Raw genomic sequence first — 25,442 nt, forward strand, 5'->3', positions numbered from 1 at the left:
CAATGTGTGCTCAGTATTCAAAGGCGGGTACGATAGAATCATGACATCATCTGAATATCTCAAACTCTCTCGGACAAATAACAAAAGAGTGTGATGGGAAAAGGCTCTATTTTAATTATTGTTGTCATGAGAGGGTTTATACTGGAAACAAAGTTTACTGATTCCTGTTGACGTAACTTACAGCAGCAGTTCGGTCGAGCTCGTTCCTGCTGCTGAGGATGAAGCAGGCCTCAGCATCATCCATCCTGTTCACAGACAGAGATACGAACAGAAAGAAACACAGACAGGCAGGTTCATGGGTTGGTAAATGTGAAAAGGACATTCAACCAAACGTAAACATTTTTATGGGAATCAATGATTTAAAGAAAAGCTACGCAGGATGAGGGTGAATGTCCTGTGACAGTGGCTGAAAAATTGAAAAGCTGCATTGACTGCATGAAAACAATCTGCTGTTGTTTAGCAACATACGAGGGGCAGAGAACAATGATGTGTGACAGAAAAATCATGTTCCATGAACAGCAACTGCAATATGTGGTGATTACAAGAAAATCTTTCTGCATTGCAAAAATGACATGAGGCTTACCTGGCTGGGCAATTTGAGCTACTATATATTAAATTTCATTACGGGAAATTGCCATTGCATCTAATGTATATATAAATCCCATGAGTGGCACACTGGTGTTGTACTATTTTGTAGGGACAGAAACAAATCTATCAGGTCAAACATATTCCAACGTGATCCATTAAATTTTTTATTGCTACCTAATATCGTCTGTGGCCTTTGATGTGAGCAGATGATCAGTGCAGAGTAAAATCCCATTAAACTGATGTGCAAGCAGAGTGCAGGGCAGCCAAGTGGACTTGTACGTACCTCATCATCTAAACGCATTTGAAGGACTCTGATTTGCCAATGTAGGACTTGAACTTTACATTTACATTTTAAGTAATTTCAAGATTCTTATCTGGAACCTAAAATGAATAAAATATAAATGATGTGCTAGACTTAAACTCTTTAGACTTTTTAGGACATGACATGCATGTTCTATGACTTTTCAAGACATAAACACAGGGCCTGGTTTCACCTAGCCTGATAATAAAATTGAATTGCGATTTTTTGTTTCCTTTCATTCAGTAAAATCAAACATGTGGGCAGCAAGACAGAGGTCTAAAACCAGGCTTCACCAACTAACCATCAAGATAGTATTAAGTAATTTGATTTAAATACACTATTTCTTGCATATGCAGTTTACTCACTTGGCCCTCATCAGGTCCTGGTCTTTGAGGGCAGATCCTTGAAGGTAGATGACCCTCTGGGACCACAGAGGGATTTGGAGGATACGGCGAACCTGAATGTCTATCTCTGTTGGACACAGGATCACCACATAGTAGTCCTGCAAAACAAGGGATATGAATGCATTTATTAAAAGCATGCTTAAGTTAAGTTTGTTACTGCACAAGTAACACACTTAACACACAAACACACACTACTAAAAGTATCATTTATTGTGGAACATTGCATTCATACATCTATCTTGAAGTCCTACATTTATTCCACGGGAGTACAGAAAACACTAGAAAATTCTGCAGAAATTTTAAAAGTGTGCTTACTACTTGGTGCACATCCTAATAACAAAAAATCTAAAAACAATAAAAGTGTTACGTCTTAATCCTTCAGTGATAGGCCTTTTTAAAACTTATTTAAGACCTTATTTAAGATGTATAAAGAGTGAAAACTGTAGGGGAGAGAGCAATTTGTTTGAAAAACTTTCAGAGAATTGTACTGCAGCTCGCCCCTCTGTCCTCCACTCTAACTGTCACCATTTCACCACATACACACACATGGGAAAATCTGAAACGGTCTGAAAACCGGACAATACATAAACTGTGATTTTTGAGAAACCGTGCTTAATATCTGAATGCCCATTCAGCCCAATAAACGCCAAAGTCTTGTCTTCTGTTTAAACTTTTAATTAGTTTTCTATGTTAAAGCATGGCTATACAGCATGGCCCCAAAGAGTTGGCGTTTTGAGCGATTTTCCAAAGAATTCCCATTTAAATCTAGGGTTTTTTTTTTTTTGCTGTTGTGTGCACGTGTTGCCAATGCTCAGTGACGAGGAGCGACACAAAAAACATTTATACATATGCACGGTTTTGTCTTTGTACTGTACCTGTAGTCTGGGATGAGCGTAGAACTCATTGAGGAAGTCCATGAGAAGGTCAATCTTCAGCGAGCTGACACACAGCACCACATGCTTCTCTGTCTGCGCCCGGTGGCGGCTGTAGTTCCCTCCTAACTTTTGGCTCTCCATCCACAGGTATGCTAGTTCTTCAAACTGACAAAGTGACAACAAAAAATAAATACCACAGAGAATAGGTGGATATGTCATGCAGCAAGTGTGAGCCAGCATGACACGGGCTAAATTATGAGTAAAATTTGCAGACTTCTGCAGCTAAAAATAGCAAAACAAATTAACACTTTATTTATTTTCTATTTTTTTATAGCCTTTCTCATAAAAAGTCATTTGATATTTGATGATAGGCCAACAAAGGTCATCAGTAGATGCACGACATCACAAGAAATCATTAATTTAAGACAGGACCTAATACAATGTTTACTAATGTTCGAACCCCTCACTGCACTTTGGGACAAACACAAGTGGTTACCTGCAGTGGGAGCACCACCAAGGCAACACAGATGAGAATGACCACGAGCAGCTGGGAGGGCCAGATTTGTGGCGTGACATCCCCATAGCCCACAGTGGAGAAGGTGACGATGCAGAAATAGAACGAGTCAAACAGAGTCAGGTGCTTCCCTGCTCTCTCTAGATGCTGGATTCCACAAGCTCTGCAGAGAGATGAGGAATTATATTTTAATTATAAATATATACAGTATATATATATATATATATATATATATATATATATATATATATATATATATATATATATATATATATATATATATATATATATATATATATATATATATATATAAATATAAATACAATATGTTACCTTTCTAGAGTAATCTGTTTTATCAACTTTTGCTCCGCTAAAGCTTTTTGTCAGTCCCTCTGCTTCGGTTTCACTCACCGCTGAGTCTGACTTAATGTCCCGCCCACAACACATCTTAATGTCCCGCCCACAACACATCTGACTATCTTTCACTGCATATTATTTTGAAAGATTCTAATTTATTAAATAATGGCTTAAAGCATTCAAACAAGGTTTTGTGTTAGAGTTTGTAACATTCCATAGTCTTAACTTTGACTTGTTTGACTCTCTTTTTGTTGCTGCTTTTCGTTATATAATTGTTAATTTCTTATGCTGCACTGTAACTTTTATTCTTATATTTTGTCTGTTTTGGATTTTTTTGTTGTTTTTAACTGTTCTGTGGTGTTTTATTTAAACCACTTTGAATTGCCCGGTTGCTGAAATGTGCAAAACAAATAAAGCTGCCATGTCTTGCCTTAAAATGTTTTCATTTTTACTGTAAATATTGGTTACAAATATCGGTTTCACTAACTAATGATAAGTATCGGCCTTGAAAAACCAGTATCGGTCGATCCCTAGTTTTATCCTGGTAGACTGCATATCCAATTTGCCCCAGATCAAAGAGCAGTAGAGTAAATACAGCAAAGGCTCCTGATTAGTATTTCATTTTAAGTGACACTGTCGATTGCTCTGTCGGTTCCATCTCCCTGGCTTCTGCTAAATCATTTGTGTTTTTTTTCCATTGATAAGTTTAATTTAATGATTTAATGAAACCCTGAGGCAGAGGGGAATGAGGATGTCTAACTGGACAGAGTAAAGTGGAAGAGGTGGGTGCTGGCTGGTGGCTAAGGTACAAGAAGGCTGTTAACGAGCTAAGTGTCAGCTAAAAGGACAGCTTTGATTAAATCCAGTTGGTGTTATAAAAGTGGAAATCAATGAGACATAAGAAAGGGTGAATAAGCAGTGTTCCCTGCTGCTCATCATTATTTTTGGTTACCAAATAGTTTAAACTTTAAGATAACAAATGCCAGGGTCTTTATTTTGTTTTATTTGCGTTCAAATGTATTCACATTTTCCAAATAGTTTTCATATTAACTTCTTACTTTTGCCAGTAAAGTAGCTAACTGGTGCTAACTCCTGCTATTTTTATTTTGTTGCTTTTTCATGGCATCTTTTAGTCAAATTTCATCTTGCTAGAAAAATTGTGCACTCCACCACTGTGCAAATAACTGCACAGTAGTTCCGCTTACAGAAACTACATTTTGTATCTCTAATTTTATAACAGAAATAGCTTCTTCCAAATAATCTGCTTTGTCCAAATAGGGGTAGGGGAAAAAATCAATCCAAAAAAGCGTTGTGATATAATCCGTGGCAATACTTTTTATTAGGTCTTTTTTTAGTGTTCAAAATAAATAAATAAATAGTTTTTTTCGGTACACTAGATCTTTAGATGAACAAACCGTAGATTTAGTAAAATAGAGATGTTAACAAGTTTTTCCTTCGGGCACATCATTTTAAGAAACAGGTAATAAATAGCAATATATCAAAGAATATTGCAATATAATTAAAATTGTAATAACGTTGTATCATGAGATAAGTATTGGGATAATGCCATATCGTGGGGCCTCTGGTGATTCCCACCCCTATTCAAGACACACAAACAATGTTTTCTGAGCCAATGGTACACAGTTCAGGAAAGTTCAGATTTTGCTGTGAGGGCCAGTAAAAATCAGATATAAGTCAGAGATAGCATGTCTGTGACTAAAAAAACAGAGGTTCACTCACCCAGTGAAAACCAGACACAGTAAGGTGCAGATGAGGATGAACACCTGGTTGAACATGGCAGAGTGGGTCCGCTGGATGGCACGATGGAAGTCATTCTGGACACAGAAAAAAGACCTTACTAGAAAACCAGGTTTTTATTACCATATACATACTAATGCTTGCAAATTAAAATACATTTTCCTTTTTGGAATACAAGATACAACATTTCTAAGTTCTCAATAAAAACGGCACCAAAACACAACTTAAACAATGCGTTGAAAAAGTCAATTACTGACATTCATTAACCTTGTCTAGATGATCACTGAATTAAAATTAAGACTAAAAGAATCTGCCTTACATGCTTTACACATAATGAAGTGTATATTCAACTCCACTGTCCCGTCATCTTGGATAATTTTGTAACTAGAACTATATTATGCTTTCTCTTACGATGTCTTGCAATGTACAGTAGGAGCTCACGACTCATTTTCAGTAGCACCTTGTTAGCATGTTCTGCCTGCCACCACCTGCCTTCACCGCCTCTCCAAACTGTCCCTGCTTTCTCTCCATGTGCTGGTCTGCTTGGCGTCAGATTCTACCATCTGCCCAACTAACATCTTGGCGTAAGGCAGTAGTCTCATCTGAATGACAGCGAAAGGGACACACTAGACCAGTTGGACATCCTCTAATTGCTTTGAATTCCATGTACCAGTATATCTGTACCTATGGCAAATCCTGGACAATATTTATAATACAACAACAGAATTCTACGCTCTAGGCATTTTTTATCCCTTCTGTGTTTCTATGCTGCACTTCTGTGTTTCTATGCTGCATTGCAGTGTTTTTCTGTTTTGTTTTGCCTGCTGTTATGTGTCCATGTACAGTATAGAACTACAGTATATACAGTATTTGCACGCTTTGTAGTTGCATCCCCAACCTCCAGCAACTGAAGCTGGAGGGATAATGAAGATCAATGTGAGTCATACCTACTGTAACTGTCCATACAAGTTACATACCTGAGAAAATGACTGTAGTATGTATGTGGATCTGTTCAATCTTAAACTGAAAGCCAGAGATGGATTATTGTTATTTTTAAGGCTATTGTTATTAAATTTCGTCCATCTTTAGCACCTCTTATCTTTTCTTCAAACGCCTTTCAGCTCAGCAAACCAGTACATGGTAACAATGTTACATAAACAAATGGAGCTGAGAATACTAGCTTAAAAAAGATGCATTTGCTGGTGTACAGTGTCAGCAAAACAGCAAGAAAAAAATGCCCCGGCTCAATACAATTCTATACAGAAAGCTTAATTGTATAAACCCACTCAGGCATTTTAGCCAGTGTTACTTGAGCTGATGGCCTCCAAAAAACAAAACAAAACAAAACATGTCTTCTGTGTGTGCTCTTTTATGCAATTCAGTTTGTACAGTACAAAAAATACATTATTGAAATGTATGATCATATTACTTACGATCATGTTCTCCAGGGCACCTTTGGCTAACCAGCAGTTAAGAAATACAGGAACAAATATGTTTCTCAATGGAGCCCAGAAGATCTTAAGGAAGAAAGAAATGAAAGATGGAAGAGAGAAAGGGTGAAATATATCAGTGAAATACTAAACTGTTAACATACAGGATCTGAGACATGATAGAAAATCATAATCCTCACTAGAGGAAAGAGAGAAAGATTAAATTATTTTTGCCTTGGGTGAGGAAGACATGGAATTGGGGCATTAACATTAGATTTAATGCTCACAAGAATACAATACCAAAATGACATTGAGCCTGTGCTTATATGTTTCTTATGGAACTTATTGACTGCTCAGTTGATTCAATTAATTACTCACTGTGATTATAAAGGGCACTGAATTGATCATCTCCAATATAAAGGATATCTGGAAGATCTGCTCCCAAATGTTCCCCTAAAAGGAAATTGATGGGAAAAACATCAATGAACCAGTAAATGTGCAGATTATTTTAGGGAAAAACATAGTCTTAATAATAATGACCATGGGAGGAAGTCAGCTGTGACACAAAAACAATACTGTATTACAGCTTTGAATGGTATGTTCAAAACTAACAATCATGCTTCTTTGGTATGATCAATTTTAGTATTAATCTGAGCTTAACAGAGCTTGAATGGGGAGGTCAGTAATTAATGTTCGGTCAAGAAACAACACTCACTAACCTGTTTTTCTTCTTGAGGCAATCAAAGCAAGTGCATGTTTCTGTACCATGTTAATAATGCTTTACAGAATTATTATCATAATCTTTTAATTAAATCTCTCTTCATCACAAATACATCCTTCCAGGCTTTTCGAAGAGTTTACTTTGTAAACTCCTGCTTACTGCATTCTCTGCTCTTGCTTCCCGAGATGTGTTATGCAAAGTAAGTTTATCAGTGTCCTTGCATTACTGCATGCTGAATTATGAATTTAACAAGGCCTTGAATGAAGGAAAGCTAACCTATTTCCAAACAACAAAAACAGTAAATTATTTTAAGACAGAATATACTTGGCACTGAAAAGATGTAAGCTTCATCTTAAAAAAATAAAAAAGATATTATAATATATGCATACAGTAAAAGTATGGCTGCAGCTAATTGCAAAATTGGCAAGTGGGACCAAATATGAATGAAGTATGTCATTAATATTTGGTCCCACTTGCCAATTTTGCAATTTCTTTTTGCTTTTTTAACTAACTACTAACCGTTTAAGATCTTTGGTCTAAACAAAGCAAGTAACTAGTAAACACAATGCAATCTAATGCCATCATACAGCCATTTAATAACTTTTCTTGTTCTTTTATGTAATTTTACATTTTTAATTGCTGCTGTGTCAGAGTGGTTTTTGTGACCATATTTAAGGTTGTATTTATAGTGTTGTGCTGGACTGCATTACAACGCAAGCTGTTTTTGATATGTTGTACACCTCATTAACAGACTGTATATTACTGTATATGAAGGGCAAAACTGCCTCTGCTTATGCCTGCTCATTAGCAGCGGAGGGATCTCACACAATGACTGACGCTTTTTATTTGTGGGAACTGTTCCAATGTAAACGTAATGCTGACATGACTCACTACTTGCGCAGTCGTAATTTTTAAACTCATGTGAATTGAGGACCAAAGTGTACCTTTAGAGGACATAAATGAAAATAAAAATAAAATTTCCAGCTTTGGGAACTGGTTTCTGTAACTTGTTTCTGAAGCAGGGAGTGTGATGTGACACTTGGACTGGACGTTGAAAGCTGTCAGATCAAATCAGAATTAAGAGAGAAACTTTGCACTGTAGACTAGCTCCTTACCTTGTAGCTGAGATATGTGATAAGCATGGTCTCCAAGAAACTGATTAAGGCCACTGTCACCTGGGGCAGAGAGGAAGAGAGGAAGATAAATGAACTCAGCAAATGCAAACTCATCTCTTCTGGCTAGTCAACCTTCACTGAGGAACTAATGTGCTCTGCAATGCGTTTATCTAATAAATGGATCCTAGTATGTTTGGGTTCAGTCCTGCATTAGAATTCAGGTAATGCAGTGGAATTTGATTTATCTGCACTTTTATTGCAGTGTAATTAGTCTTACCTGTATCGCCCATACAGGTTCCCGTCTGGTAACCCAGAAAATCAATGACCTGTCAAAAACCATATGCAAGTTCTCCTCACACTTCAGAGCACCTCCATATAATTGCAGAAAATGAAAACAGTTCAGTTAACAATTTAATGCCTTTTTGACTGAAACATACCAGTTGATTTCTGTTGAGTCTGCTGTGTTGTTGTTGTTCGGGCATATTGCACTGTGAAGCAATACACAAAAACAGAGTGAATGTGTGAGAAAACATTCCCGCAGGGAAGCATTTCCATCAGTTGGTATGTTACCATAAAGAACAAACCCAACGTGTCTCTAAAAGCAGTGAGAACAATACAAACAATGAACTACTTCTGAATGACTGCACAGAATCCTGTCATCTGCTTGGTTTGTAATACAATACAAGAAGTAAAATATAGATGTCGTTAAAACGATAAGAAAACAGAAAAAGGTTACAAAACTACGTACAATCTAGAAAATATGGAAACATCTCGAATAGGGGATGATGGATGAGTTTGGTGGCAACTGTCAAGTATACCGCTCACCATGAGTTGCTGTTGACCTCATTCGGGTTATCCAGGCTGACTCTTACTATGTAGAGGACACAGGTGAGGATCTTCAGTGAGAAGTTGAACAGGCGGATTCGGAGGCCTGTGGACCAACAAAAAAATACATACATACATACATATATATTGTAAGTGATGATCACGTGAAAATGAGTTTGTTTAGGTCTCTGGTATTTTCATTGTAGACTTTACTTTAAAGCTCTGAACCCTGTCTCACACTTTTCCACCATCTTCAATTCAATGAGAGTCCACTATTGACAACAGATGCAGCCAGATTTCTCCTCAGTAGAATACTGCTCAAACACCACTTGTTTAGGTGAATATAATGCTTTTAGTGAAAGGCCTAAAGACACTAGATCTGCTGAAGCCCTGAAGCATGACTAATGTAGTACTGTGCTGCTCTGGCACCCTGTCACAACGGATTTCCTCTGACACATAGCTTTCAAATCCTCCAACAGGAACGCAAAATAACACCAGCACTTTTTATAGACGAATAATATAAAGAAAACACACTGGTGGGATTACATTACACAGAAATAGGTAAGAGAGATAATAATGTTTGTGGAATCACAATTGCTTGTTTGAATATGTGCCGGTCTATACTGATAAGCACACACCACCAAATATGCAGAGCAGAAACTTGGCTGCAGACACGCTTGCTAGACAGAGGGGGGTGCTAGTTGTGTCACCCAAGTCCAATCAACCTCAGCAGCTAACTAATCTCTTGTGACACAACCTCTTCGGATGAAGCCAGGGTCAATGTTAAAATTGTTTGAAACTAGATGAACTGCATTGGAATAGAGCAAGATACCCCTACAGCCAAGTGTGACATTTTTATTAGACTGTTGTTTTATGTCAAAGACCGTGGTGGCTAAGTGACAATGACAAAGACAGCAGAGCCATGTCAGTCTTGAGGATGTTAACAACATGTTCTACCAAAGACACAGAGTGAAAACTAGATGCAATTAAGTGGCTTTCAGACACATTGTACCAAACCGCTGAGCTGCACCGATGTCTTTTTCAGATGTACTGTATTGTGGCATTGGCACTGTCTTATCATATTGAAAAAAACACTGCAGCCCTGATTCATTTCTAAACAAATGAGCCATACTCTTCTGTCCTTGCTGAGCCACGGTGTACAGTGGCGCTCAAAAGTTCGGGCACCTCAGGTAAAATTTGTATTAATATGCATAAAGAAGCCAAGAAAAGATAGAAAAAAATCTCCAAAAGGCATCAAATGACAGATTGGACGTTTGTATAATGTCACAAAAGGTTATATTTTATTTCCATCATTTACACTTTCAAAATAACAGAAAACAAAAAAATGGCATCTGCAAAAGTTTGGACACTCGGCAGAGTTAATACCTGGTACTGCCCCCTTTGGCAAGGATCACAGCTTGTTAACGCTTCTTGTAGCCAGCCAAGAGTCTTTCAATTCTTGTTTGAGGTAGCACATTCTTCGTTCAAAAAGTCTTCCAGTTCTTTGAGGTTTCTGGGCTGTCACACACTGCTCTTTTAAGGTCTATCCATAGATTTTAAATTATGTTATGAGGTCAGGAGATTGTGAAGGCCATGGCAGTTTACGTCTCTTGATGTAATCCACCGTGGATTTTAAGGTGTGTATAGGATCATTATCCATTTGTAGAAACAATCTTCTCTTTATCTTCAGCTTTTTCACAGATGGCATCAAGTTAGCGTTCAAAATTTGGTGAAATTTTATTGAATCCATTTTTCCTTCTACCCGTGAAATGTTCCCTGTGCCACTGGCTGCAATACAACCCCAAAGCATGATTGATCCACCCCCATGCTTTTTCTGTGCCCTTTCTTCTCCAAACGTACCTTTGCTCATTGCGACCAAAAAGTTGTATTTTTACCTCATCCACAGAACTTGTTTCCACAACGCATCAGGCTTGTCTAAATGTTCATTTGCAAACTTTAAACGCTGATTTTTGTGGTGAGGACGTAGAAGAGGTTTTCTTCTGATGACTCTTTCATGAAGACCATGTTTGTACAAGTATCTCTTTATAGTGGAATGGTGTACCACAACGCCAGTGTCTGCCAGGTCTTTCTGGATGCATCGTGCAGTCAAACGTGGGTTTGGACTTGCTTTTCTCACAATCCTGCGAGCTGTTCTGTCTGATATTTTTCTTGGTCTTCCAGATCTTGCTTTAACTTCCACCGTTTCTGATGACTACCATTTCTTAATTACATTCCCAACAGTGGATATTGGCGTCTGAAAACGCTCAGTTGTGTAGACAATTTTCTAGACAACTGCTTAGAAGATCCCATGGTGCTGATTGTTGGGGCAAGGTCAGACAAGTCTGGGCATCTAAACCTTAAGATTGACATCAGCTGGTCTTTCCAGAAGATGATTGAGAACAATCCATGACACTGTCAAGTCTCAGCTTTCCAAAGGGGGCGGTGTATGCTATAAACTCTGCAGGGTGCCCAAACATTTGCAGACGCCATTTTTTAGTTTTCTGTTATTTTGAAAATGTAAATGATGGAAATAAAATCTAACTTTTTGTGACATATTAAACAAATGTCTAAGCTGTCATTTGATGCCTTTTGGAGAATTTTCCATCTTTTCTTGGTTTCTTCATGCACATTAATACAAATTTTTACCTGGGGTCCCCAAACTTTCAAGCCCCACTGTATTATACACTTACATACACAATGTTTTACAATAAACCAGGTACTGAGACTGGAATTTGATACACATCATCATGCACTGCAATTTTCATCATTACGTTTTTATTTGTTCATTTAGCTTAACATATTCAGTGGCAGATTGCCTCCTACCATTCACATTATGGCCAGAGAGGAGAACTCTTTGATGTTCCCTGTCGGCTGTACTTACTTGACCTTTGGTTTTTGATGAAGAAAAGCTTCAGCCTCTCCTTGAAGGTGTTTTCATTGACATAGAACTCCACCTGCACCCTGTGGGGAATAGTGACATGATGTCAGTGTAATTGTACAAAGGTAAGCATGCTCGCAGAACCTCTAGCCAACATACATACACACACAAAAATGACCAGAATATCTTTGACCAAACAGTGTACACCTTTTCAAGGTATTATAAAATGACTTGTGGGACAAAACCACGGATGTGCATTGATGTTGGATTGCTGAAACCAGTGAACAGTAAATGTAACATGTACAAATTGTTGTGGTCCAGGCACATTTATCATACATTTTTGCAAACTGGCAGCACACCAAGATAATACCTGAGTTTAAGTACTAATACCAAAATAATATACTTGGTTTCCGGAAATATAAACATGTTATGATACAAAATCTAATTTTTACAACATCGCAATGCAACAAAATCAGACACAAATGCACACAAGCTTAAATGTTGTGTGTGCAGCACTGGTTCTTAAAATAATGCAGACTGTTAAATAAATGTCTATTTTCATTCACAGAAATTTTCCAAATGGGGATACCAGTGAATCATATGCATACTGTAAAGATTAAAAAGTACACACAGAGTTTAAGCTAAAAGTTTAAGTTGTTTTGTAATTGCTCTACTGAGACATTAATATTAATTGATCATCGTGGGTGAAACAGGCACTCTGGAGGGTTTAAACATTTCTATTCGGTATTAATATTTTAAACACACATTTAGTATCCAACAATAAATGTTTCTCACAGTTTATCCAACATTCTGTTTCACATGTGTAAAGACAATTTTCTTCAGATACAGTAAACAAGTGAGAACATGAACTGATTTATATTGAGCATTAACACAAAAAATGTCTATTAAACGTACACACCTCCCATTAAAGACTTAAGTACTTCAAATTAAACGGCCTGTGTTCTTCCTTAAACATACAATGACGAATCTGAAGCTATTAAACATTTGAGCGGACATAATACACTTTAATAGGCTTCGGGGCTTGAACAAATGGCAGCTTAAGCACTAATGGTTATATAGCTACTGTAGATATAGGTTAGAGGAATGCGAGTAGCGAGAAAGGTCTATTAACAGGTTATGTAATGTAGAGAGCTTGTTGTCACTAATGAGCAGGGAGGCGATGGAGCAATAGCCTTATAGTTCCAGCAGGGACCAATAGAGCTTTCTACCTTGTCTGACAAGATGAGTACAGGGTGCAGAAAGACAATAGAGGAGAGAGCAGGAGGGCAATTACAGCAGCCAAGTCCCAAGGGAGGTATGTATGTGTAGATAAAGAGCGTAGGTGGAAGAGGATATGCACCATCTTCCAGCTATTCCCCTGTCTCCCTCTTCAGTGCCCACATATCAAGTCCAGGATATGTGTTGTCACATTGTTCAGGCATAACTAGTTCCAATATGACACAATTTAATACGATCAACCATAAAAACCCGGAGGACATTACACAACATCTGAAAACCTCCTCCTGTTGCCTTGATATTCTACCAACGGGTGTTTTCAAAAATGTTTCCAATTGTTTGGTTTTGGATCTTCTACAGATTGTGAACACATCTCTTCTTTCCTTCTTTCAGGTATCTTCCCACAGGCTTTGAAAACTGCAGTAATTAAGTTCTTAAAAAAGAACACTTTAGACATGTCACTACTGAGCAACTATAGGCCCGTATTAAACCTTCAGTTTTTAAGTAAAATAATTGAAAAGACGTTTTTTCAACAACTCAAACCATTTCTTGTCACAAAACAACAGTTTTGATACCTTTCAGTCAGGTTTCCGACCACACCACACCATAGCACTGAGACTGCTCTTGGCAAAGTCTTTAATGACGTGGTCGACCATGACATATTACTAGACCAATTGAAAAATTGGTTGGCCTTTTTTGGCTCAGTACTAAATTGGTTTGAATCCTACTTAAATAACTACAACAATGTTAAAAACAAGAGACAAAGCTGGAAATCTTAAAGTAGTCATGGACTGACTTAAATTTTAACAGCCACATTAAGACAATTACAAAGTCAGCCTGTTATTACCTTAAGAATATATCAGGGTCAACAGGGATTAGAAATACCTTCCCATGCTTTTATCTTCAGTAGACTTAACTACTGTAACAAATCTAAAAAAATCAATCAGACAGCTGCAGTTGATTCAGAACCCTGCTGCTCGAGTCCTCACTAAAACCAAGAGAGTGGATCACTCCAGTCCCAAGTCTTTACACTGGCTTCCTGTGCCTCAAATATTTAAAAATACTTTTGCTAGTTTATAAATCATTAAACAATTTAGTTTTCTGCTACTACACTATGAAACACGCAGACCTCTCAGGTCGTCTGGGACAGGCATGCTTTCTGTCCCCAGAGTCCGAACCGAACAGGGGAAGCAGCGTTCAGTTTCTGTGCTCCACATATCTGGAACAAACTCCCAGAAACCTGCAGATCCACTGAACTCTCAGTTCTTTTAAATCAAGGCTAAAGACCTTTCTTTTTGATGTTGCCTTTCTTTAAATGATTGTTAATTTCTATAATGTTTAATTTCGTATACTGCACTGTAACTTTTGTTTTTGTGTTTTATCAGGTTTTATTTTTTAAATTGTTTTGATGTAAAGCACTTTGAATTGCCCTGTTGCTGAAATGTGCTATACAAATAAAGCTGCCTTGCCTTGCCTTCTGGCTGTATCGCCATGGAGACAGCTTCCAAAGCAGGAAATGTTCAGTGATGGGTTTGTGTGTTAAGTGTTTACAGTAAAAGGAATTAGATGTAGCTGCACACATACACACACACACACACACACACACAATGATATGTTCTTTTTTCTGGGCACTATACCCATGACTCCATTCGACCCAAACACACAGCTACAATATACGTAAACTATGTATACCAAGTGTATCGACTGTACCATCACCACAAGAAGTAGTAAAAGACTGTCATAAAGGTTAATGATGGCAAATAAGGCAACCAATGATGTTTGCAGTCTCCACTGACAAAGTGGTCAGACATGACCACCAGCTACACAGCCTTCATGTTTACCACCAGCTTGCCACCGGTAACACTTTATAAAAACCATTGCGAATACATGGTAGATTGATAGTTAATTAAACTTACATTAATAGTTATTTTACTAGTAACTAACAACAAAATAATTAAGGTTTATTATTATTTATGCTTTAATATTTTTTTTTAACAAATAAATTAAACCATTTTATATATTCTATTAACTTTTTGTTCATGATTAAGAAATTGTTTATAAACCGTCAAACATTATTTGGCTATAAAGTTGCATCAGATGAAAATAATAATTGTTAATTGTTAATAAAGACTTTGTATTGCATCTATAAACATTATTTAGATACTATTATATAGAGGTAGAGTGTTGATCTTATGTGTATTGCATATTTTTTACCATATGCTGGCAGTGCATTTTAGTTATTTTAGTTTTTTTATTTATTTTATTTTTATTTTATTGACTTTATCTTTATATTTGGTATTTCATGTTTTGACGTATGTATTGGAGGGACTGTGTAGAGGGACTAAGAAGAACTATATATAGAAATGGCTATGATTCCTACACTTGACCCAATGTTGATATAAACACCCTCAAAGTATGTAGTCCACACTACAATTTCATTGTCATTTGATGTAAAATCAAAGGGTTGAATAGAGAGTCAAAAAAAAAATATGTCACTGTCAGACATTTACAGACCACAGTGTGGGTTTTATTGTTTTTGACCACCTAGGCAAAGTTAAGCCCTTCACTTGTATTTATTTACAATTTACAATTTACAAACACTATTTATGTTCAGACAATTAACAAACACTAGAACATAAATGATGATAAAAAATCTCAGCCAGGCTTTTGTCATGTATCCAAGAAGCTCGGAGTAAAGCTACAAATAGCCCTTCTGACACACTTGACTGCCAGCAACTGCAGACTCACAGCAATACCTTTTAAGTACTTACACTGTCTTTTTTGGCATCTCTGTAGTCTAAACTCCATCACTCACCAATCTAAATGGACATTAGCCAAACTTGGCAAATATAAACACGAGCTGTTAGAATACCCTTGAAGCCACACAGCATCTACAACAGGTTGGTACTTCAAAACCTTAGGAGGAAATACTCCTATTACTTCCCTAAAGTTTCAAGATGGAAGGCAAGCCACAAGCCAAGTGTACATGGTAGGTATAGCCTTTAGTATATATATATATATATATATATATATATATATATATATATATATATATATATATAACAGACCTTCAAAATAATTGACAAGTTTGTAATCAAAATTAAAGTGTGGAGGAATAAAAGTCCAACCAGAGAGAAATATTGATTCTGGTGGGATCAACCTGTGATCAAGCTTCAGTGTCAAACACAAATACAATTAAAACATGAACATTGCCAGTCATAGCATTATAATTTTATTTACCCTTGCCTGAAACATAGAAAGACTTCAACTGCTTTGTAGGCTCAGTAAATAAACATCAAACAACTTGTTGACCTCGGGATAATCTCGCTGACTGAACAGAGCAATTGAAACGCCTGTGTTAATTCTAGTGATGAAAAAACATTATAGTGTTGAACAGCCGCCAGATGCTCTGCGCTATATGGAGTATTTGTTAGATTGCTACAGGGGCAAGTATAGGTGAACAGCAGTATCAGTTAGCCTACTACAACTTCACCTTGGTCTTTAATGATCACATGAACTCTGAGAGGTGGCTACAAAACAGGTCAATCCCAAGATGGTGCACTCAATAATGCTTCTATACTCTCTCTGATCAAAGCAGCAATCGAGTCCTATATATTGGTTAATACTTGACTTGAAGGTATCTAAATAAGAGTGACACAACACTGTCAAAAAAACAAATGACAATAAAAGAAGCGTTATGTCATAAACGTTTATGACTTGTTTACAATGTTCATGACACGTTTGTGACAGTGTCATGCTTATGTAGATACCGTCAAGTAAAGTGCAACCCAATATTGTAGAAGGCATTATATAGTGTACAATAACCACAAAGAACCTACGTCAGGTAACTAAATTACCACAAGTGTTGGCATAGCAACAAATGTGGAACTTATCAGCCCGGTTATCTCTGACCAATCAGAGTTAAACTGCAAACTATCATAGTTTACGATAAGATTCAGGCTTTGGGGCATGAAAGTAACACAGAGACCAATAACACTGCATATGGTCTCGTAAACAGTAAAAAACAAATTCCCATCACGGCCTGAATACAGTTTATTTTCAGATCTCAGGTTTTGATTCCACCCCCCGAAAAGGAAAACAGTTCAAGTTAGAAAATAGAAAATAGAAAATTTCACATGCACCACCCTCAGACATGTGCCCCAATATAAAATCTGTAGGGATTCTAAAAATATTACACTTGGAGATGAATATTTAAAAGCTGTGGACATCTAAGTTATCCTCTGCTTCTGTTCTACCAACCTGAATCTAAACTAACTTCCCATGGCGAAGGTACATTATGTCCAATAGCCTTATCATTACAGTGCAAAAGATTTTGAAAGGAGCATCAGGCCAGACATGGGCTATTGCAATTGGGAAAGTACTTTCTGTTTTGCCTGCTGACGCCCGACTGTTTGACCGCCAATGATGTCTATGAATCCAAACTAAATGTATTACGGGTATTATTTCCTCACCAGACACTTTTGAGGTTTTACTGGTACAGAGCACATTTCCTTTTTTTCACATTGAAAAACAATCCAGTTTGTTTGCACTGTATATGTGCATGAGACTTGTGGCTATTATGAATGTGCACATGATGTGTTCAAAGACCAAGAAACCCTGAGGCATTTGGTTCCAAATCACTTGCTAATGTAAGTGCACAGCAGCACAATTCATTTTATTTTAGCTTTGAATCAGCATGTCAAAGATGCTGATTCAAAGCAGTCGTCATGTGGTCTTTCAAGGTCTTTCAAGGAGTTCTGACAGAAGTGTGCAGCTATAATAAGAGCGCTGCTCACTTTATGGTTGACTACACTGTTTGTGTAATAAATACATTTTCCTGTTGACTGAAGATTTCAAGAGCACTGAAGATAAATTGCAGAATAGTTAGATAACACACTAGGCAGCCCCTGAAAAAGGCGAATCCACTTGAACAAGATGTTCCTTGTTCCTCAAAAGGTCAGAAAAGCAGAACCTGTCCAACTCAAAAAAAACTCCTGAAAACGTAAGTGACTTTAAAACTGTGGTAGGAACTTTATTTTTGGCATCATTAAGCCAGAGAGAAAACTAGACTTCTGTACCTCCTCTTGGCTCTGTATTCAGGCTTCATAAAATCTAGCCATCACGGGAGACTTTGGCCAATCACAGGTCCTTTCAGAGAGAGATGGAGTGCGTTTCTTATTGGCTGTTGTGCATAGGCATGGCCCGTGCTACAAAGAGGAGAGGGACAGCAGGAAGAGATCTCACTGTACTTCAAATTCTGCCGTTTTTTTCTTTTTCTTTCTTCCCACTGCAGCTTTAATAGGGTGCTGGTTGACTGCTATGAACACCCATCTCCTCAATCGCATTTACAGCTACAGACACTGAAATGGCAAGTCCTAAGGAAAGCTCATTGTTGGACTGGCTCTAGTGGCTATGATTCTGCACCAAGGCTGAATTTCAGGAAATAGAATTCAGATACAGTATTAGGGGACCACAAAGGCCTAAATAAAAGCATCCAAAAACCAGCATGTCATAGGACCTCTAAAGTCTTTCAAAGAAAGACCCCAAACTATTAATAGTAAGGGTCAAGAAAGTTGATGCAGTTAAACTTCTATCTGAGAAATGGGGCGAGACATTGCAACAGAGAAAGAAATTTTAGAAAAACCAAAAGGCCATTTTCCTGTATAAGAAAACGACAAAGCATGTGGCAGTGTTCCAGAACATGGGGCCTGGTCTTTAACATGCAGCAGTTTGACAAGAAAAAAATGATGAGGATAACAAAATTTAAATGAGCAAGAAAGTTTAGAGAAAACCTCATAAGAATATCATTGTAATATCAATGATGTTGAAAGATGCCTTTGAAACTCACTACTCCTTTTCCATCAGTACAGTCTTCTATTTAGTAGAGGAAATGATGATTTTTATGAAATATTCCATAAATAATAAAAAAGGTATACACCTACAATAGGCACATTTTAACTAAGGCAGAATCAACTTTTATCAGTGTTTTAAGCTGAATTTCCACAAAAGTAAGAGAGAAAAAGTCAAGCATAGTTGTTTGATTTCAATAAACATTAGAATAGACACGTAAGAAATGGAATATAAAGGAATAATGCAGATGTTTTGTCATTTTGATGCTTTAGAAAATACTTAATTCTAAAATTATAAATGGAAGCAAACCAACTACAACAGGCTGGTTTGATTAACAAAAAGAAATGAAAATATGATCTACTCGTTTTTATCCTCCATAGGAGAGCACACCAGTTCTCATATCTCGCTCACACACACACACACACACACACACACACACACACACACACACACACACACACACACACACACACACACAACAACAAAAGTGTGCCATTTGAAAAGACCACAGCTGGTACAGTAGCAGCATTATACAGTAAGATCATGTAGTGTCAAATAAAGCCTTCAAATTAAAATTCTTTCACAATATGTTACATATCTGTTTAATGCATTTGAGGAAGTATGTTGTTATAAAACCCGCTACCTAACTATTGTAGCTACTAAGGGATGGCTCTGTATCGAGTACCTCCACATTGAGAGGAACCAGCTAAGGTGGTTTGACCATCCACTGAGAAGGCACCTCGAGCACCCTTAACCAAGATTTCATAACTGTTACTGAACATGTTGCTCTTCAATTCAGATGAGCCGAAACCAAACATTGTGGTTTCCTGAATGTGCGATGAAAATGCTCTCTGATGTGCTGAAACGATAACTAAACATTTCCCGTGATGTTAAGAGACAACTTTTTCCACAGGATTTATTGGTAGAAATATGTTTCACTAAAAACTGAATTTGATTATTTTTTTTATAATTAAGAATAATAATATTATTAATAATAATAATATTACATTTTAATTGTTCAACTTGAATAATTGCATTAAACAACTGAATTTGAAATTATTTGTTCGTTTGGAACTAAATTACAATAAACATAAAATGAATTTAATATTGAAACACATTCTTAATCCTCAATCAAATTCAACACTATATCATTTCACATTCAGTTCTCACAATTCAAATTTAGTTGTTGCAATTAAATTTCAGTTAACTGAGAAACACATTTGGTCATTGAGGAAGAGCAATCAAGTGCAGATTTAATGAAATCCAGTCGTTTATCAGACCACACATGAGAAATGAATTAGCTAGCGGCCCCTTTTCCTGATACTACTTCACCGGAAGGGGAAAGTGGGCAGAAGCTCCGGAGATGGACCTTCAATTAGCAGCTGTAGCAACTTTAATTTAGCCAGCCCAAAACCCAGTGCCCAGTGTCAGAGCGGGCTGGTGGGGTCTCTAACCCGTGTAACGGCAGCAATAGCATGGTCGCTGGAAACCTTCTCTTAGATATGGATTGGAAGCTGGCCGTTTGTGTGCGAATAGCAGTTTGCGATTGTTCATTTATCAGTTCATGTTGTGTTATGTCTGGTAGTCATTATGACAGGAATGATTAGAATAAGAGCTTGGGTTGTCACTATACTTGAGAGGTAGTGGAGAGTGCACTTGACTCATGTGAGGTCAGTAATCAGTCACGTGAGGAAGTGGATGATGACCAAGTCCTAAGCTGGTCGGTGACATGCTGATTGTCCATGTGATGTAGGATGGTGTGTTTAATGTTAAAGGACAGTAGCTATGATCTCAGTAAATTAAAATGGCATTGTGCTTAAAAGAGTACCTGCATTCCCACAAAATATTAAAATTGTCTATAAAAACAGCACCGGTCTCCCAGAACACAGTGGAAAGCCATGTGTGGAGGCTCAGAGGGCTAGAGAAACGCCCCATCCCGCAATGGCGCCGGTCCGGAGATGAAGGTTTACAAGAATTCATCCGGAGATGAAGGTTTACAAGAATTTTACAAGGTTTACAAGGTTTAAGAATGTTGAAGAGCTGGAGGAAAACCATGTTTTGAAATGTCTGATTGTTACCGTGGAATATCATTCATACCCACATGAAATACTAATGTGTTCAATGATTGTAGTTTGTCTTAAGACGTTCTCATCTCTGCTCACATGATTAATGCTTTAAGCCAAGATATAACATTGACAACAGTGACAACAGAGTAAAAACTGTTGTGCACATTTAGTCAGGGGACAGAAAATCCACCTGGAATAAGCTGATAAAAACACACAAACTGCCTTTTCACCATTTACTGTGGTGTGATCGAATGTGACAACAATCTGTGTTGAGGTAAATGTTTTCTTTTGAGTTTTGGCCACAAAAATTGTTGAAAAGGTAGCTATACATAAATGGGTTGTTCTCAGCATTCTGCACCATTACCATGACTTTAATTGTTCACTTTACAGATATTGTGTGACGGTAATATTTCCTCCAAGGCATCATGTCCACGTTCATTCTGTGCAAAATCCAAAGTGAACACTGATAAGTATGTGCTTTTGTGCTCGCTAATCAGTTCAGTGTACAGTTACTGTTGCAGACACAATCCATGCCATGCAACCATGATGCTACCAGGGACTTACTGGGCATTGGTTGAGTCCATACTGTATTCCTCTTGATACCTGGGTGCAACACACATGGACACAGACAGGCATAGGTTTAGTAGAGAGTGGGGTTGAGAAAGCAGGAAAGGGAAGAAAAGAGCAAGAAAAAGATGCCACTCGGGATACCACTGAAATTGATTCGCATTTACTTGTATCTTGAGTCAGAATACAGCCATTTTATAACCTTTGCAGCAAAAAGGACCAAGATGGGATCTGCTCCCATGTTAGCTTTTGATGTTCTATTTGGAATATCGGTAAAAACTAGAACATGTAAAATACTGGTTGCATCCAACCCCTCAGCTGCTTCTTACTGCACAGTTGAAGCCTATTGTTAAAACTGCCCTTCATACTCCACATACAAGTAAATATAAAAATGTACAGTGGTAATTGACTGCATCTGAGCTCAAAACATTAATTCACAAAGCACATGCAAGGCAAACACTACACATCAAGTTAATCAAAAACTATGCTTTAGCTGACTAAAAGAACAGATGGGACACTTAATGCAAACCACAGGGAATCAGTGGACACACCCTCGTGGTCAATCTCATAGGTTAAGATGACCATGGAGAAAAGGGAGATGTGTAACACTGAGGGAACTGACAGACAGAGAGACATACCCAGATATTAGTTTTAATGACCAACACATGGGCAATTGTAACGGACAAGGGGTCAAAGGTTAATTTGTATAGTATTGTGTGTAGTTTGTTTCTTAATAGTGCACACATTCATTTCAAATAATCAAAATTGCAAATAAAATCAACAAGTCAAATGTCTGCTGTAACAGAAAACAAAGTTCCTCTTACAGAAATATAGAAAGCATTGAATAAGATGCATGAGAGAAATAGACAGAGCTCTGGTACAACTGTTTCTTGTTTTGTGCACCATCCTTCAGAAAATGTCTCATATCTTACTATTAATTGTAAGTAGTCAATCCTGATACAAGTTATTGGATGATACATTTAGTATGACAGCCCATTTGATTGCCCATTTGATTGCAAATATCTTATGCCATTCACATACTATGGGTTGGTTTGTCTTTGACATTCATTAGAACAATATACCCAAGTTGAAAATGGCTTTAACAGGGTTTTATAATTAGTTGCTATTAGGTTTAGGTCTGGGATTATTAAAACTAAACTAAATCATGGGGATTGAGCTACATTATATGACTGAATGGTAGATTCAACCCTCACTCTATTTTGATCCAACAATTCTGTATACATTGCATGAGCAAGACCATATACAAATGTCCCAAATTAACTTAAAACAATTTTAATTAAATTTTGTGTACAGCTAATTAGTTTTAATCTATTTCAGAAATATTATCTGCATAACCCCCTACAGTTCAGTTGGTCTTTTGTGTAATAGGTGAAACATATTACTGGGTACATAGAGCCCTTCACCCTTTCATGTAACCTGTATTAATATCTACCAAAGCAGCTGTGGCTCAGTGGTAGAGTGGTTGCTTGCCAATTGGAAGGTTGGTGCTTTGAAAAATATAAGAACAGTCCATTTACAAGCTTAAAAACACAGTATATTGAATTATTGAACTGAGTTAGTATTATGTCTGAAGGTTGTTGTTCTGTTGTTGCAATTCAAAAATATGTGTAAGTACACTGTCTACTGAGAAAGATGCTTCAAGGTCCAGTCCAAAATTTGTCTAAAAATATCAATTTCAGCAGAGGTGGATGGATAAAAATATAATGTAGGTTGATATCCCTTTGAAGCTTGTAAATGATAAAAGCCTGTCTGCTGGTCAAAAGTGTAGGAGGAAAGCTGAAGGAATCAGTGTGTTGTGAAAAGGTCTAATTTGGGAGTTCAGGCTGTTTAGCTGAAAAATGTAATCACAAAACAAGAAACGTCATCATCCCATTTACGCCTTTCTACAAAGACTAATGGAGTGTTCATTATACCCAGAAGGTAGTTACAAGAGAGGACCTCAACCATTCCAGTAATCCATTTAGAACTATTTGCCAACTCAACAGCAGAGCGCAGACGATTATTACGGTCCCAAGGCAGCAATGACATCATCCGCTGTGGGATACCACTACAGATTAATGGCTTTTAGAGGAATTTTGACAAAAGATTAATGTCCACTATGCTCATTCAGCTGTAACTTCCTAGTAATGCGACCACATAAGTTAAGATGGTTTAAAAATGCTCAATATAAGGAAAACTAAATAAAAAGTGTGTCATTCGTTGTCTCTGTAAGTGACCTTAAATTAACTGAAAATCATTTCCATGTAGGTTTTAGTTATCAAATTGCATGAGTTTCCCATGTTTAAAAAAGAGCTTCAACTAAAAATGTTTTTATTCTAGACTAGTAGTGCATAAAAAAGAGAAAGATAAAAAGGGACAAAAAAGATTGATTGCCAGCAGAGTTCAACTGCTTAGGATATGTTTCTAAGTATGTGTTAGAGCACAATTTATTTTCCAGCTATTTGACTGGTACAACCTACTGTACAGAAGACTGCTCTACCAGTGTAATTTTCTAAGAGCCAACATAGTTAAACTTAGTTCAGAAGTGAAATAGCTTTTCATTGAAACTGCACATAAGAAGAACAAGCTAGAACAAGACCAACCCCTCTGCTTTGATCCTACTGTCCATTTGCTCCTATTATAACACCATAATGAGCAATAAATATGTTATCTGGCTGTTAAGAGCTTTAGTACTGTAGAAGCTAAGATCAACAGAGGCTCCTTTTGCCTCCATTAGCTTACAACTAATATACTGTACTTAATACACTGACTCTGTTCAGTCCTCAGAAATCCTAATATTCAAGCAGCTACCATCATGATGCCCTTCACATTTAAAAAAAATACATACAATGAAAAATGCAAATAGATCCTCACTTCTTTGCAGCAGATCCGGAATCACAAACATGAGCTGAGCACGTGAGACGACAAGTGCGAAATGACCAGCGGTTTCAAAGTATGCATCCACTGAGAACTGCCTCAAGGGCTGACTGATATAAAGGGGGAGGGGGTAGCAACCATACACCATCTCTGCAGCAATTTCAAGGGCAAATGGGATTTGTAGTTTTCAATCTGTTTACCTGCCCTAGGAAGCTTGCCAACATTTCATATACTACAGTTCCCATACAGTTCATCATGTCACAGAGACAGCTCAAGTTCTCCACTCCAAAATTATGACTAGACGGTTCAAGTTACTTAGGAAGGAACTCTAACTGCAGGATGCCTATCACATACAATGGGAACGAGACTATAACGAAAAAGATCCTGACCTATAGCTTAATTATCTGGCATAACTTAATTTTTTTTTTTTTTTACCTTTTTCCTATTATGTCATTCTCACAAGCTATGCCCAGCAGGTGTCCATCAAAACCTTATAATAGAACACTTCCCACATTAAACCCCAGTTCAGCAGGTTTATTAAAACGCAGGTAACCATAGTAACAGTACCCTTGTAATGTCACTAACTACAAATGTACTGTATTAGATTAATAGTTTTGTGGCTACACTGAACTATTTATGTGTGCCGTTATTTGGCATGTAGGTCTTTTAAAGGGTTCAAGGGGGAAGCATAGCAACCAAAGCACTCATTATTTTCAAGCTGAGAACTCGTCGGACTGCTGAGAGATTTTGTCCTTAAGGAACAATGATAATGGACAACATGTAAATTACCCCAAGGAACACAAGAAACCCCTAATTAAACCCTGGGTACACATAATGAGAGCGTAATTGTGCCGTGAAAGCAGGGTGCTATAAATAAACAAAGACAAAAAGGATGGAAGACACATACTTGAGCAGTCTGTGCACTGAAGAATGGTGTACAATCCTTTACAAAACACAGTACAATTGGGCAGCAATGGAGTCGCAAAGAAAAGGAAGTTATCGGCTGGATAGAAAATTAAGGCCAGCATGCAACTATAAAGACAATATAATAATTGAGAATGAAAACAAGCAGAGGACAAC

The 25,442-nt window shown here is 37.3% G+C and overlaps 1 protein-coding gene across 20 annotated transcripts in view; it reads right to left on the minus strand.

Annotated features, from left to right (window-relative positions):
- Positions 1-25,442, minus strand: part of si:dkey-21e5.1 (potassium channel subfamily T member 1) — a 64,026-nt gene that overhangs the window by 17,661 nt on the left and 20,923 nt on the right. For 13 of the 20 annotated variants that reach the window (XM_034871592.1, XM_034871601.1, XM_034871589.1 and 10 more), the window contains 13 exons: positions 21,483-21,521; positions 11,770-11,849; positions 8,889-8,994; positions 8,501-8,551; positions 8,341-8,389; positions 8,064-8,123; positions 6,606-6,680; positions 6,231-6,314; positions 4,780-4,874; positions 2,665-2,845; positions 2,169-2,333; positions 1,255-1,391; positions 182-245 (listed from right to left, as the gene is read on the minus strand). In XM_034871592.1, the coding sequence (XP_034727483.1) occupies positions 182-245; positions 1,255-1,391; positions 2,169-2,333; positions 2,665-2,845; positions 4,780-4,874; positions 6,231-6,314; positions 6,606-6,680; positions 8,064-8,123; positions 8,341-8,389; positions 8,501-8,551; positions 8,889-8,994; positions 11,770-11,849; positions 21,483-21,521 (1,186 nt within the window). The remainder of the gene's footprint in view (positions 1-181; positions 246-1,254; positions 1,392-2,168; positions 2,334-2,664; positions 2,846-4,779; positions 4,875-6,230; positions 6,315-6,605; positions 6,681-8,063; positions 8,124-8,340; positions 8,390-8,500; positions 8,552-8,888; positions 8,995-11,769; positions 11,850-21,482; positions 21,522-25,442) is intronic. The other 7 variants (XM_034871595.1, XM_034871593.1, XM_034871606.1 and 4 more) reach the window with 1 other exon arrangement.

Source organism: Etheostoma cragini, chromosome 5, assembly GCF_013103735.1.
Source record: "Etheostoma cragini isolate CJK2018 chromosome 5, CSU_Ecrag_1.0, whole genome shotgun sequence".
NCBI classification, from domain to species: domain Eukaryota; kingdom Metazoa; phylum Chordata; class Actinopteri; order Perciformes; family Percidae; genus Etheostoma; species Etheostoma cragini.